Below are 14685 nucleotides of genomic sequence, written 5' to 3' on the forward strand. Positions count from 1 at the left end.
CGTTCCGGCGTGGTGGAGCTCAGTACGTTAATGGGAAAGTCGGAATTTCGCCGCACTGGAGACGCTCGAAAAGCAGAGTATTTCGCTGTGGGGGGAGAACGTATTTTTCGTACGAATTCTACGAATGAAAACATCAGAAGAGCAAGGTATGACGCTTTACCCCGACGACAGCACTATAACGTGTCCAATCACTGCTTTAGCAGCCGCCTCGGTACTTCACTGTGCTCCGTTCGGCATTGTTGCCGCATCTTCCACAACCTAAGGCGTGTGACTTTGCCATCTGTGGTCCACTCGTACCTCTGTCGACTGTTTTGGAAGGCGCAACCGCGGGACGATGTCTGCTTGACGAAGCCGTGGCGGAAGACGAGCAAGGTGACGGCGTTGAACCCACAGTGGTACGAGGGAAACCATCGGCATCACCGCCAGGGATCCACGCCTATGTCAACCGTGTCCTTGGCCGTATCTTACCTGGAGCCAATGTTATTACCAACGTGACGTCGCATTCGTTCCGGCGTGGTGGAGCTCAGTACGTTAATGGGAAAGTCGGAATTTCGCCGCACTGGAGACGCTCGAAAAGCAGAGTATTTCGCTGTGGGGGGAGAACGTATTTTTCGTACGAATTCTACGAATGAAAACATCAGAAGAGCAAGGTATGACGCTTTACCCCGACGACAGCACTATAACGTGTCCAATCACTGCTTTAGCAGCCGCCTCGGTACTTCACTGTGCTCCGTTCGGCATTGTTGCCGCATCTTCCACAACCTAAGGCGTGTGACTTTGCCATCTGTGGTCCACTCGTACCTCTGTCGACTGTTTTGGAAGGCGCAACCGCGGGACGATGTCTGCTTGACGAAGCCGTGGCGGAAGACGAGCAAGGTGACGGCGTTGAACCCACAGTGGTACGAGGGAAACCATCGGCATCACCGCCAGGGATCCACGCCTATGTCAACCGTGTCCTTGGCCGTATCTTACCTGGAGCCAATGTTATTACCAACGTGACGTCGCATTCGTTCCGGCGTGGTGGAGCTCAGTACGTTAATGGGAAAGTCGGAATTTCGCCGCACTGGATAGCGGATCGCGGGAACTGGAACATGTCCGCTACGAACAAGTTGTTCACGTACATCTTCAACACAACAGAAGAAGATAAAAAAATTGCGAAGTTACTTGGCGGCCATGATGCCGACGCAAACATAACCCCACTCACTTGTCTCACTTCGACGCCACACGGCGAGGGAAGATCGAATTCTTCAAAGCCCACTTGTTCAGCGGCTGTACGGGATTATCCAACACTGTGCTCAACGTCAGTCCTCAGGTTGTGGATGTCCTGTGTGCTTACCTAATCAAGGCATTGCCCCCCTTCCAATCAATGAAGCCAGATTCGCCCCTTGTGAAGCGAGTTGACCAAGCCATTTCAGCGTCCGGTGTTGATCTTGCAGAGATGGCGTCTTGGTCTATCCACTTGGCACAAGTTCAAACAACGAACACCTCAGAGCAGGATGTTCCAAGCTCAAAGTACCTCCGAATGATCGAGCACCAGGCAGCTGTGATCGACCAGTTAATTGACCACACAAAAACAATGTCCAAACGTATTCGAGACGTCGAGCATCAGGTTGGCTTGAAAACGTCTCCGACGAGTCTTCACCTACCAAGTCACTGCTGCCGTGAGTCTGATGAAGAAAAGCCAGGAGAGCGCCGCAAACGCAAAAATACCTGCCTCTGGGAGTGTTGGTACGACTGGTTTGTAAACCATGCGCACTCCACCGAACTTGACAAGCAGTGGAAGTCCACGATGCGGCGCTGCGTTGCCTACATGCATTTGTTTGCCGACAACCTCGATGTAGACGAGAGTGCAGCGACCTACCGTGACACTGTTCTTGCCGATGGTCACATTCTGGCAGCAAAGGTACTTGCGTTTCTTGTGGAGCGCGGTGTGTCGGCATCGTCAACAGGGTCCGTCGAGCGCAAGCTACGCGCTATTCACAAGAAAGGAGAGCTGGGTGTGCTCATTGTCGAATTTAATGCGCGAGTCCAATTAGGTCTAATTGTTGACCCTGCACCGCAACCAGAACGTGCAGTTCTCAAACTAGTACTGCAAGTTAAAGTACATACCAAAACCCCTTCATGGGAGCGACAGTCGTCGAGGACACGGGGCTCGGGCGTGGCTGTGGTCGTTGAGGTGGTGGCTGGCGCTAGAGATGAGAGTAAAGAATAATTTGCCAATGTATATTGCATGCTACGGAATTACTGTGAGTCAATTTTTCAGTGATATGCTGGACACTGTAGTTGACGGGGATGGGACACGCTGTCCACGAGCGACTAAATGCAGTGGGCATCGGCGGTAGCAGGTGAGCACTCGGTTGGCAGCGCTGTTCCTATTTACAGCAACATTAACACTCACATACATACATCAAAACTACCGTTGACATCGCTGACATGATTGGATAGCTACAGTCCATGGCCCGACCACCCCGACGGCAACCCCACGTTGCCCTACCATGGGCACAGTTGTTCACGGTGGCACAGGGTTGGACACGCCAATCATACGACAACAAATCCCACAAGCAGGGCGAGCGGGGCACTTGGTTTGCAGCGTAGTTGCTGTAATAAAACAAAATCACAACGCACACATACAAAGACATTTGGTACATCAGCAGTACCGTTGACGTACCAGATAGTTACACTGCATGGCCGGGCCATCCCGACGGCAACCCCACGTTGCCCACCATGGACACAGTTGTGGATGGTGTCACAGGACTGAACACGCCAACAACGCGGGCAGCGCGACCGGGGCACTCGGTTTGTATCGTTGTAGCTATAGTACAACAACATTTCAACGCACAACGCGCACATTTACAAACAATACAGTAACACTGCTGTCAACATGTTTGAATAGTGATATAATACAATACAGCAACACTACTATTAACATATTTGAATAGTGATAATCGATGGCTGGGCCACCACAGAACACAGGTACAAATATGAGCATTGGCACTACCAAGATAGTAGTGAGTCGAGTAGTATGTATACATGCAAGCTTAAACGATCCTGAGTACATGCTGAACAACTAGTGACCACGGGGTCGACACAAACACGAGCGACAAGGTCGATGCTGCTGTTGACTAACGCTAGTGAGGACATGGTTAGTCATTGATGTACAGTGGGTCGCAAAATTCGCAAAATTCATCATATCCCAACATGAAAATGTTGAAATCACATGATAATTCTTGGAATATTTCATGGTTGGCCAAAGTAAGCAGTACTACATGCAGCTATGGATTAGGGCTCATATATCGACGTTGATTGGACAATATATAGATCCGGATGACAGTGAAAACTTCATCAGTAAACAGATGGTCCGAAATTTTGAATGCAAAAGTCATCATACCCATGTACGAAAATATGTATTACTCACTCAATTCTACTCCGATCAGTTCATTTTCAATTGCTAAACACATCTCAATATTGTACGAACGACTACTACACTTTGAGCACCGCACATGACTTCCTCTGTCGACCAGAACGCTGCAGTGCCTCGTCGTAAGGAACACTCCCACGAGATTCGGACGCTTGTAGTTTCCAACCACTTAAAAGGCATGCGATACGGCAAAATCGCATCCACCCTCAACCTTTCGAAAGCCACCGTGCAGAGCATTGTCAAAGCGCTCAAGAAGACCAAGGAAACGGTCCCACAACCGCGATCTGGGCGCCCCAAGGTGACAACCGAGCACGAGGACCGGATTAACCTCCGAGCTATCAAGGCCAACAGACGTCTCAGCGCCGAATCGTTGAAGGAAACGTTCGAAGTGTTTCATGAGAAGGACATTTCATCTGACACGATTCGCCGACGCATCAATGCTGCCGGGATGAATGGACGTGCAGCACGACAATGCGTTTATGTTGCTCGAACATCCAATGCGTTTATGTTGCTCGAACATCCCCCCAAAGTCCTGATCTCAACCCCATCGAGCATGTGTGGGAGTACATGAAGCGTAGAGTCGGAATGTCGCCGCCATCATCGTTGGAGGAGTTGAAGCGCCGTCTTGCCGCGATTTGGGACAATATTCCAGTTGATTATATTCGCGGACTCATTGATTCCATGCCTAAACGGCTGAACATGGTAATTGCTAACAAAGGAGGGGCCACGAAGTATTAACGAATCAATACTACCGAAGTATTATCACTTTTACTCATGGGGTATGATCACTTTTGCTTTTCGTCAAAACATATTAGACAGTTTCCCAAATGCGAAATATCCACTTGTTCAGGTTAATCTAATAGGTCCTTGAACAGGTAATGTAACGCATCTTTCGGTTTAATGTGAAGGGTCCAACAACCAGAGATATTCCAAAATTCCGGATAATTTGACTAGGGTATGATGATTTTTGCGGCCCACTGTACAGTACTTAGTAGTAGTTATAGATACAAAGACATACGAACCTTAGCATATCTAGCACCGACCCAGTGGTTCAATTTTCAGGTTCACCACGGGGTCGGCGAAAAAAACGAACACGAAGCGTTGAGGAGTAGTTGGCTGCCGAGTATACTAAAGTAGTTTTAGATCATGCCCTATTGGTTACTAGATATGCGTACCTTGGTGTGTATCAGTTCATGTCGCACTCGGCTGGACATCCCCAACGCAGACCCATCTGCCCCACCGAGTCTTCAAACAAGTCGATGTGGCAACCACAAGAGCCCATCATGTCATCAACTCTCTTGTGTCAACGGCAGTACCAGCAAAGCGGCTACAGAAGCGCGCGCGATGTGACGAGAGGAAAGGGTGATACACCCGGCCTCTTGTGGCGTCCCCACCTCCAATATTTGGCATGCTTGCCTTTCCACAAATGTCTGGGATTGGCCAGAATCAAATCTTATCCGGATTAAATTTGTTTGACTATACTAGTATCATGCTAGTATTATTACATTTCCATTTCTAGTATTACTAGATTTCCATCGAACTCTACGGCCACGTCTCTAATACGCTACGACGAATCGCATTGACTCCGGTGTCACAACATATATGCACTCAGTTTAAAGACATCGATTTAAACGAGATATTTACCAATTTATGTACAATTTCGAATTGGACGAGGCCTCCAGCCGTTGTACGACATGATCGATGAGACGACAGAATAAGGCAAGAATGGCGAATGGGACGGGAGCAGGGAGCAGTGATGGATACATCGGCGGGCAGCGGAAATGGAGGCTGTGGGCAACGGCAACTGGAAGCGGCGATGGTGACTGGTTACTGGAAGCGGCGATGGCGGGCCGTGGGCGGTCAGCGACAGCACATTGGCAGTGCTTGACTGCTGCAAATTGAAAAATGAGAAGTGTTTTCAATTGACCAATCATATTGACTATAAGGATAACTAACCGGTCGTCGGAACGGAGACTATACGGATAACTAACCGGTCGTCGGAACGGAATCCACACTAACGTCGGAATTTTTATGGTATGGATACAGTCCTGATGTAAACTATACGTAGTCCGTGACAACTTGGTTCCGTGCCACGATGCATGATTGGTAGAAAACAATCACTCTGAAATTTTCAGCCAATCAGATGCAATTTTTGACAGATAACTGGTTAAAATCAAGTGGCTCGGACCTGTTTCAGCCTATCGATATTTCCACTCTTTTAATTCATTTTCCATCAACACTAATACGATTTTCGACATGATTTTAAGTTCTGCGAACTGAATTAATTCTCCTCTTTAAGAAACACTATTATAATAGCAATTTGGAGTAAAGGAATCCCTCCATCAAAGGGTCCCAAAAAGTGTCACGGAACTGCGCCCATACGTATATAATAGACCTACGTGTATTTTTGAGATTTCTCCAAAATTATTTCGATTTGAAGGTCGCTGTTGTGATATCAACTTTATCTTTATTTTAATTTCGAAAAACTTTGTCAGTAACAAAACGATAAAATTCGAAGTACTTTTTTTCAAAATTACAAAAAACCATTTTTCAGGGTGGTGCAAACTATAGACGCACTTCAAGTTTGGCCTAAAAGTCGAAATATTTTATGCGTGTTTTTACCATTCTAGAAGCTTCTAAATGTTAGTAATACAACCATGATCATGTTTGCGATGCCAAGTTGAAATACAGTATGCCAAGGGTCAAGCAATTGACCTACTAACCAGTCGTCGATGTCGGTCACGCGTCGAAAACCGGATGGATCTCGAAACCAGACGGATCTCTAACTCCCATGTAGGTACGGTTAGCCCTCGGTCATTTACATAGGCACACGACGCACTTCTGCGGACGCAGCAGAATACTTCCCCTACAAAGGATGGCTAAATGTCGCCTATATGTCGTCGTGTATTTCCTTGACGACGCCGTCGCTGGCATTCTTCACGATCCAGCGGCGCAGGACGACCGCAATGTTTTCATAGCGTTGGACCTGAACCTTCTTCTTCGTCTATCCCCTTTCATTTGACGCGTAATTCGAATTTTGCGCCCAACAAATAAAACCTTTATCGCCAAACCTGGCGTAGTCCACCAGGGCATCAGTGATATGCAATGCGGCATCGCTGAAAAACTTCAGCCGGCTGGCATGGTGGACCGACCTCGCAAACGGTTGAACGAGCTGTTGTACCATTGTCACACATTCCCAGTCGACCCGCGATACATGGTACTGACCTTTCCAGTTGAGTGCCAACTTGTTGGGGAACTTGATGATTTTTCCCAAAAGCGCAAAATCGCCCAGAACAAACTTTGCCAAGAGCATATGCGCTTTCTTCTCGCGGCGGCCTCGCACTTGCTGCCGCAACTTCTCGCTACGAACCGATACTTCGCGGTGCATACATTCCAAGGCTTGTCGCAGCACGTCCATGTGCTTTTGACGCACTTTTGAGAACCAGTCCACCGTGAGTACTTCCTTGGTCCTTGGGTGTACGAACCCAGCTAAAGTCATTGTAGACGGCAAGTGTTGAAACGCCGTCACTGGATCCACACCGCCGAGGCGGTCCACCTGCTGGTGGTTCAACGCGCTCTGTACCAGGGTCAACACACGGTGCCATTCGTCCGGACGAAGCTTCATTTCGTTGGTCAGGGTCTTCAACCCTCGCAGGATAAGTCTATTAATGACTTCCACCGTACCGTTCGCCCACGGCGTGTACGGCGTTGTGATGTGGTGATGGCGACCGATCATCCTCTTGATCTTGCCCGCGACTTCGTTCTTGAAATGGGTTCTGCCGTCGGAAGCTCATGTCGACACAGTGCCATGTGTCGCAAACCAATCCATCAGGGCGTTCGCCGTGCTTTCCGCGTCGGCCGTTGCCGAAGGGATCAGACGAGAAAACCCACTCACGTTGTCCTTGACGGCAAGCACATATTTCCAGCCATTCGCGGCTGGCGGCAGTTGGAGTTAGTCGAAGTGGATTAGCTCATTTGGGCGTTCCGCATGCAGGGCAGCGCCCCAGGGTCTCGGCACCATCGTACCGTCGACACACAGGCAGTGTAAGCAACTGCGTGTCGCCGGTATCGGTGTAAAGGCAGATGACCTTATCTGCAGATGGATGCGACAACGGCACCATTTGCCGCAACGTGTCCTTGACCGCTCACAGAGAATATTTAGTTATTGAGTCAATCATCGCATGGCAACAAAACGTGTGTCTCTACAAACGTATACTTGCTAGGGTTTGGGATTTCTGAGTATTTTGAAGCTGTCCAACATCATTCCTGCTTCGCTGGTTGACACCATTGGATAGCTAGCACCTTGCCCAACAACACAAACAGCTTGTCCGCGCTGTCTGCGTACCCCAGCAGATCGTCCAACCAACCCAGCACCCCGGCGTACAACCCGGCGTACAACAGTTCGCCGAACATTTGGTTCACCACGGACTGGCTATAGGCCACGGCGTTCGTCTGTCCCATGAGGATTCTGGTTGGCGTGTAGACATCGAACGGTGTCATGAACGAATACCACTTCTGACAGGATGGGTGCAGTGGCAACTGCCAATACCCCTTTAGCCAGTCCAACGTGAAAAACACTTCATGCCGACCAACGTCGCCAATCACGGCGTCCAGGTTCGGCATCGACCAGGGCATGGAGATCGTCCATGCGTTGATCGGGCGACAGTCGATGGTCATTCGATATTCGCCCGGAGTTTTCTTGGCAACAATCCGCGGCGCTGCTGCCCATGTCGCATGGTTGTTGCGATAGACGCGGCCTGCGGCCTCGAGCTCTTCCACATGCTGCTTCAAATAATCCATGTGGGCCGGCGGGTACCGGCGCAACGCACACTTCACGGGCACCGCTGGTTCCTTCAGCCGGCAAGTCTTGCCCAACTCCAGGCGAAAGACATCGGCGTGATCACCCAAAATACGCCGGAGTTCGCCTTCGTGCCCAAAGAGAGGTCAAGCTGGATGGCCTCAACAATCTTGTCGTCCAGAATGCGCTTGATCTCGCCGCCTGGATCGACGGGCTTCTCCGTTGTTGGAGTGGAACACGCCACGTCCTCGGCGTACAATGCGTCTTCGGGGACTTCCTGGAACGCCCCTTGCAGCCGGTTCACATTCGCCGACGTCTGGTCGGCATCTCCCGCTTCGGCCATATCCCAGACTCGACGCTGCTTGAAAGCGTCGACAAGCATGCTGTCGACTGAAAACCCCAGTCGCTCCATAACGGGACGTCTAATGAGAATGTCGATCTCCATCTTCTTTCTCTCGACCCACCCTCAAAGTCCACGCAAGGCCAGGGGGCCGATTGATGTCTCCAACGCCACCGTCTTGCCGTGTCACATGGAGAGGCTTGGTTGTCTCTCCATACGGCTTCGCCATGAGTATTGGCTTTGTCTCAACATTTAGACTTGCACGGAGGCGCTCCAGCGCCACGAGGAGGCCTTCCGACACCAACGTGTCTCGTCGGACCCAGAGTCCAGCAACACTTTAGGAAGTGTGAGAATGTCCTCGATCGACGCTTGACACTCCATGCTGTTCGCAGGCTTCGTGCTCGACACGAAGTTCACCGACCGACGGCGCGCCTGATGGAAGTCGTCAATCAACTTCTTTACCTCGGTATCTGTAATGCCAGGGTGATCCCGCACTCGGTGTGCCGTCGACTGACATTTCAGGCACTTGGGCTTCGGCCGCTCAGACGGCTCATCGCTTTTATCGGCACGCCAAGCAGGAGGCGCGACAGACGCGCCACTGCCGCTTATCTTCACGGACCGGACTGAAACGTGGACGAGGCCGCGAGTTTTCCTTCTGCGGCTTCTCTACCAGGGGCTTCGAAGGTTTTCATCGTCCATGCCGCCATACAGCTGGTACCCAATGACGAATTGCCGCAGCCACTTAACGTAGCGAAACACGTCTGACTTGAGCACTTTGTTCCGCTGCAGTTGCAGCTGCTTCGTCACGGCCAGCTGGAGTGGTGCTGGCTTGATCGCTTTGGTGATGATTCTCACCATCAACTTCCCTTCCTGATGGATTACCCACTCTTGGCCGTCCGCCTCGAGGGTTTTCATCGAGTCGTCGAGCATTCGACTCACTCGACTGTCGGCGTCGAGGATCTTAGTGTCGAACTGTACGGCCACTTGAAGGCGCTTCTCCAGCGCGTCCAACTCGTCGGGTGCTTCATCGTGGGCCTCCATGAACCAGGCCATCCACTCGTCTTCTGTCACATCGCCATGTGACTTCCCAAAGTAAAACATAGCGATGCGTCGGTTTGAAAACAGGTCCATACACGAGCCGACTGGCATCAAAAACGGACGTTGACCCATTGACAGCAATACCATTACTTGCGACGTGTATCGCTGGTATTCGCGCATAAATGTGCGACGCTCAGATTCCGTTGATCCTTTGAACGACGGTGGCTGTGGCAACGCCGGCGCGTTGAGTACCTTCACGGCATCGTCGGACCCCATGTCAACATCCTCAGCTGCTTGCACGGCAGCTGGTTCCTCCGATAGTAAGGGTACGCGTGCAGCGTATGTTGCCCATCTTGGGCCACTGCCTTGCGTTCCCAACCCGATCCGGTCAATGGCCTGAGGTTGGGTTTTTGGAGGAGAGCCGAAAGGCCCACGGAGACCTCCGCGACCTTCCCGCCCTCGTGGAGCCTGTCGCACGGGGTCATCTTCGCGCTCCGGCGAACGAGACTTTCGGCTTGACGGCTCAGTTTCCGTATCACTCATTGTATAGTCGATAATGCTCTAAAGAATTCTTTGTTCCACACCCCGAAACATGCTGCGTGATGCAGCATGTACGATATTGCTGCTGTCAATGAAGCCGGTGATGTTGTCCATTGGTGAGCCCAAATTCGTGATTGCACATGCGTATGCCTTGAGTCTTGGATCGACCGTCTGCAAGCAAAAGTACAGAAGCTGATCCCACTTACCAGACAAGAAGTCGACGACCTCGTTAAAGATACGACAAGTCGACTTCCGCAAACGCTCAAACTTTGCCATCATGTCGTAGTATCGGCGGGGGTATGACATGCGGTATTGCGTGATACTGAGGGATTCCAAGGCAAGTCAATGGTCACGAGCGGCTGTGCTGACCACCGTGGGCAGTGCAAGGGTTGACGCCAGTCGCTGAACTCCTCGGACGTCAAATCGAAACTTCAGCGTGGCGTCGGCATCGGTTTATCGTAAGAAGATTGAAGTGGACGTCAGGAACGAGAGGACGTCCAACTGCACAGGCAATCAAGCGCAATAGTTGCATGCGTCGACGAAACGAGCCAAATCGGCCCTTCGTAAGGAGCAGCTCAATGTCCTCCACCGATAACATGCCAAGCGTCACGTTGGGCACTGGCCGCGAATATGCTAGACGTTTGATGGGGTAATTTTTCTGGATAAAAGTAGTTTGTAGCGGATGGTCTGCGAAATTCATTTATTATGTAAATCCAAACATCCAGGTGCTAAATTATAAGTTGTGGATAGAATAGAACTGGTAATTGCGAAATCTGTCTAATGTCATTATTGTTAAAATATTAAATCTCTACCATTTCCAGCATATCTAAATATGCTGAAGCATCCAAAAAATTCAAGCATCTGGCTGGACCTGAGCATGGTAGCGTCGTCACGACGGCCTTCGATAGGGCCGAAGATGTCCACACAAATTCCGTCGGGACAGGTCACAGGTTAGTAGTTCAAGCACTGGATCCGGCACGTTTGGACCTTCGTCCCATCGATGAACCCAAAAACGCTTGCAACGAGGCTTTACGTTCAACAGATTCGCAATTTCTATATCAATGACAAAAATTATCCATTATCACAGAAACGCTAGTTTGTGGTATCGTATCATAAGCGCGGACATTTGTCACGTTGTCACTGCCCATACTTTCCGACGTCGCTCATGAGGATGACGCGTGTCCAGCATCATCGTCAGACATTTCGAGTGCTTCCAGGTACTCGCGCATTGCGTTTACCTTTGTATCGGTGTGCTGAATGCAGTTATTGATGACCAAGCTCGTCAGCGCATCAAAGGCGGCGTCAAGGCGCAGGCGTACGTCGGTCAGTGTCGTCTACGTGGAGTACTGTCGTCCGACACGGTCCTTAACCCAAGCTCACACCATCCTCGATGGGCTGCAAATCCGAATGGTACGGCGGCGTTCAGGCAACAATATGGCCACGCTCATGAGCCCTCTGCACGATGTCTGGCTCAATGTTCCTGGCGGGTGTAGGCTTTGAGAGAGACGCCCACACCATTGGTCTTGTCGCCGCTACAGTCACATCAACACCGAGCCGTTGACAGGCGTCCAACAGTTGAGCCTTCTTCCACGTGGCTTTTGGGTGTCGTCAGGTAAGCCTTATGGTACTTTGCATTGTCCAAAGATCACGCCATGCAAGTTCATTGACTCTACTTCGTTGAGTAGGTCAGCAAACCAGTCAACAAAGAAGTCATGGGTAAACATCGCGTGGTAGCTGTCTTGTTCCGCCGGTAAAGACCTCAAGCCCAAGGAGCTTCCCCGTCGTTGGCCTACTCGCTACGATTGCCACCACAAAGCAGAGTCTTTCGCCTTTGTGCTTTTCTTTTGGTGGGATGCATGCGGCATCGTCTGGGTGGTAGAGGCTTTCGTGTTTGTTCTGCATGGCGCTGCAGAAAGACCTATAGCCTTTTTAGAGGTCGGCTCATGGTCTCATGATCGGTAAGGCCATTAGTCTCCATTATGTGCAGCAGGTCGCCATTCGTCGTGCGTTTGAAAGATGTGCATTGTTGGCGCATTTTCATTGGACGAAATGATTAGACTTAAAATTGACCAGAAAAAGTAATTCGTAGTAAGAGACCTCAGTTTGCAATTTAATTCGGCCTCCGCAAGAGGTTCCCGTCCGGATAGCGACGGGAGCGAAAACAAAGAATTCTTTAGCCTCATCGCCCGAAGCAATGAGTGACTCTGACCACCAACGCTCGCTGTCCCCTGTTAACGGGACGGAGCGATCCTGATCCCGAGAAGCCGAACGCGGCCGTCCCGTGCGCCGTGAAGCCACTACCCCGTTCGCCTCTCCACGCCGGCGTAATCCACCAGCTGTTAACCAGCGGTTTCAACCATATGGCTACGCCCACACCGACCCCCGTGGCCGCGCCATTTGACTCTCCCGCGCCAGCTGCGACACCAACTGGCGCCACCAACCTGCCCCCTGTCCCCGATGACGATGACATGGGACAAGGCGACGAGCGCGGCTTCGTGTACAACGCGCGCTCCCTGACCCGCCCTCGTTCAACGGCTCGACCAAATCGGAGCGGCGCACATTTATCCGCCAGTACAACAAGTACCTCGACCAAGTCAACGCCCTCCAGCTCAATGGCTCAAGACCCTTCGTGATGCCTGTCAGCGCGTGCATGGATGTCTTTACCAAGAAGCGTGTGGCGATGTGGGACATGGCCAACCGCGACTACCGTGGCATCACGGAAGCAGAGTGGGTCGCATGGTTTAGCAAGGCGTTTGAAGAGGAGCCTCAAGACCTGGAAGTGCTCAAGAAGCGTTTGACCACGGCGATCCTGTTCGACACGACCATCCTGGCCGCCGACTCGCGGATTGGCAAGATGCTTGACAACCTGATGCGAGCCTTGGAACGCGATGACCAAGCGTGGGTCTTGGACCAAGAAGGCAAGACAGTTGTCGACATCATGGTCAAGGCGATCAAGCCGCTTGGCCTGCAGAAGTCGGTCCAACTCCAGCTGGCCCTAACAAGAAGGTGACCAAGCTTCAAGGCAGCGCGAACAAGTCCCTCGGTCGCGAAGCCAAGATCGAAGGCATCGTGTCCGTCACGACGACCCTCCTCGACACCGGCTCCGACGTTACCTTGGTGACAGCCGGTGTCATGAAGTCCCTGGAGCGGGCCGGCGTGGAAGTCAAGGTGATTTCGCCGGAGCCATCCATGATCCAGCCGTATGGCCAAGCACCTGCCCTCAAGGTCGACCGCCAAGTGCAGTTCAAGTTGGTCACCTTGGACACCCCCTGTGGACCTTTGGCCCTGCGTTGACTCAAGGCCTGGGTGGACTCTTCCTCCAACGCAGCGGAGCTCCTGATCAGCCGGGCTGTGATGGAACGGCTGAGCTTCTCTGAAGACGAGTTGCTCAGCCACGCCTTTGTACAAGCAAGAAGTCTGGGATGTCAGCGACGTGGACAAGCCGTCTGCGATGGCAAGTGTCAGCCGCCTGACTCAAGTGGCCGCCTCAAGCGACGAGTGCAGTCATGACGACATGCACTGTGCCACCCCCAACATCCAAGTCCCATCTGCTGAAGACGCAGAAGGCGAGCGGAATAGGCGGCGAGCGGTGGTTGAAGCGGTGATTCAAGACATGCTCCGCGCCACCGAAGACGACGGCTTGACCGCGGACCTCCTCGAGAAGCTGCGACTCCTCCTGGCCAAGCACGGTGATGAATTCCGCCTGGAGATCGGCCATGACGAGCCGATCAAGGTGGAGCCGCTGCGGGTGCGCATCAAGCCTGGCGCCGTCCCTGTCAAGTGTGGCCTGCGACGATACCCCCCAGCGCATGTGGAGTTCCTCAAGACACATGTGCGCGAGCACATGTGTCTAGCTGGCCTGGTGTACCGAAACAACCGCGCAACATGGGCCTCGGCGCCGCGCATCGTCCCCGAGAAAGAACCTCGCGACTTGCGTATGACTATCAACAGCCGGCCCATCAACGCGTGCACGGAGCCTATGCCATGGCCTATGCCGAACCTCGACTCCGCCCTGACTGTCTTAGTGGGCGCGCGGGCGTTTTTCACCCTCGACTGGTTCAAGGGCTACTGGCAGCTGGCGCTCCATGAAGACTCCCAGATGTTCTACTCCTTCATGACCCCCTTTGGAGTGTACACGCCTACAAGAGTGCTTATGGGCCAGACCGACGCAGTGGCGTTCTGCCAGTCGGCCGTGGACTTCATGTTTGCCGACCTATTGTACTCCTAGCCTGGCTCGACGACATACTTGGCTACGCCGAGACCCCTGAAGACCTCCTCGTCCTCCTCGACCAAGTCCTCACGATCTGCTCCTCCTTCGGCCTGAAGCTCAACCCGAAGAAATGCGATTTCTTCCTGACCAAGGCCGTCTGGTGCGGCAAAGTCGTTTCAACTGAAGGCGTCCAGCACTCCCCCACAAGAATCCAAGGACTGTGTGTGCTCGCTCTGACCGCCACGGCCGCCGACCTCTAACAGTTCGTGTGCGCAACCAACTGGATGCGGTCCAGCACCCCCTGCTACACCGAGCTTGTGGCGCCGCTCCGCCAACTCCTC

The 14685-nt window shown here is 52.0% G+C and overlaps 2 protein-coding genes across 2 annotated transcripts; one reads left to right on the plus strand and one right to left on the minus strand.

Moving 5' to 3' along the window:
* Nucleotides 1-30: 30 nt before the first annotated feature.
* H257_02892 (hypothetical protein) lies at nucleotides 31-2595 on the plus strand (the record flags this gene model as incomplete). Its single annotated transcript, XM_009826715.1, has 6 exons — nucleotides 31-87; nucleotides 201-395; nucleotides 705-1030; nucleotides 1072-1117; nucleotides 1238-2008; nucleotides 2446-2595. The coding sequence occupies 6 exons, from the start codon at nucleotides 31-33 to the stop codon at nucleotides 2593-2595; spliced, it is 1545 nt and encodes a 514-aa protein (XP_009825017.1).
* A 3713-nt stretch (nucleotides 2596-6308) lies between these two features.
* Nucleotides 6309-7212, minus strand: H257_02893 (hypothetical protein; the record flags this gene model as incomplete). Its single annotated transcript, XM_009826716.1, has 3 exons — nucleotides 6309-6422; nucleotides 6504-7080; nucleotides 7103-7212. The coding sequence occupies 3 exons, from the start codon at nucleotides 7210-7212 to the stop codon at nucleotides 6309-6311; spliced, it is 801 nt and encodes a 266-aa protein (XP_009825018.1).
* Nucleotides 7213-14685: the final 7473 nt, after the last annotated feature.

Source organism: Aphanomyces astaci (genome assembly GCF_000520075.1).
Source record: "Aphanomyces astaci strain APO3 unplaced genomic scaffold supercont1.5, whole genome shotgun sequence".
NCBI classification, from domain to species: Eukaryota; Oomycota; class Saprolegniomycetes; order Saprolegniales; family Verrucalvaceae; genus Aphanomyces; species Aphanomyces astaci.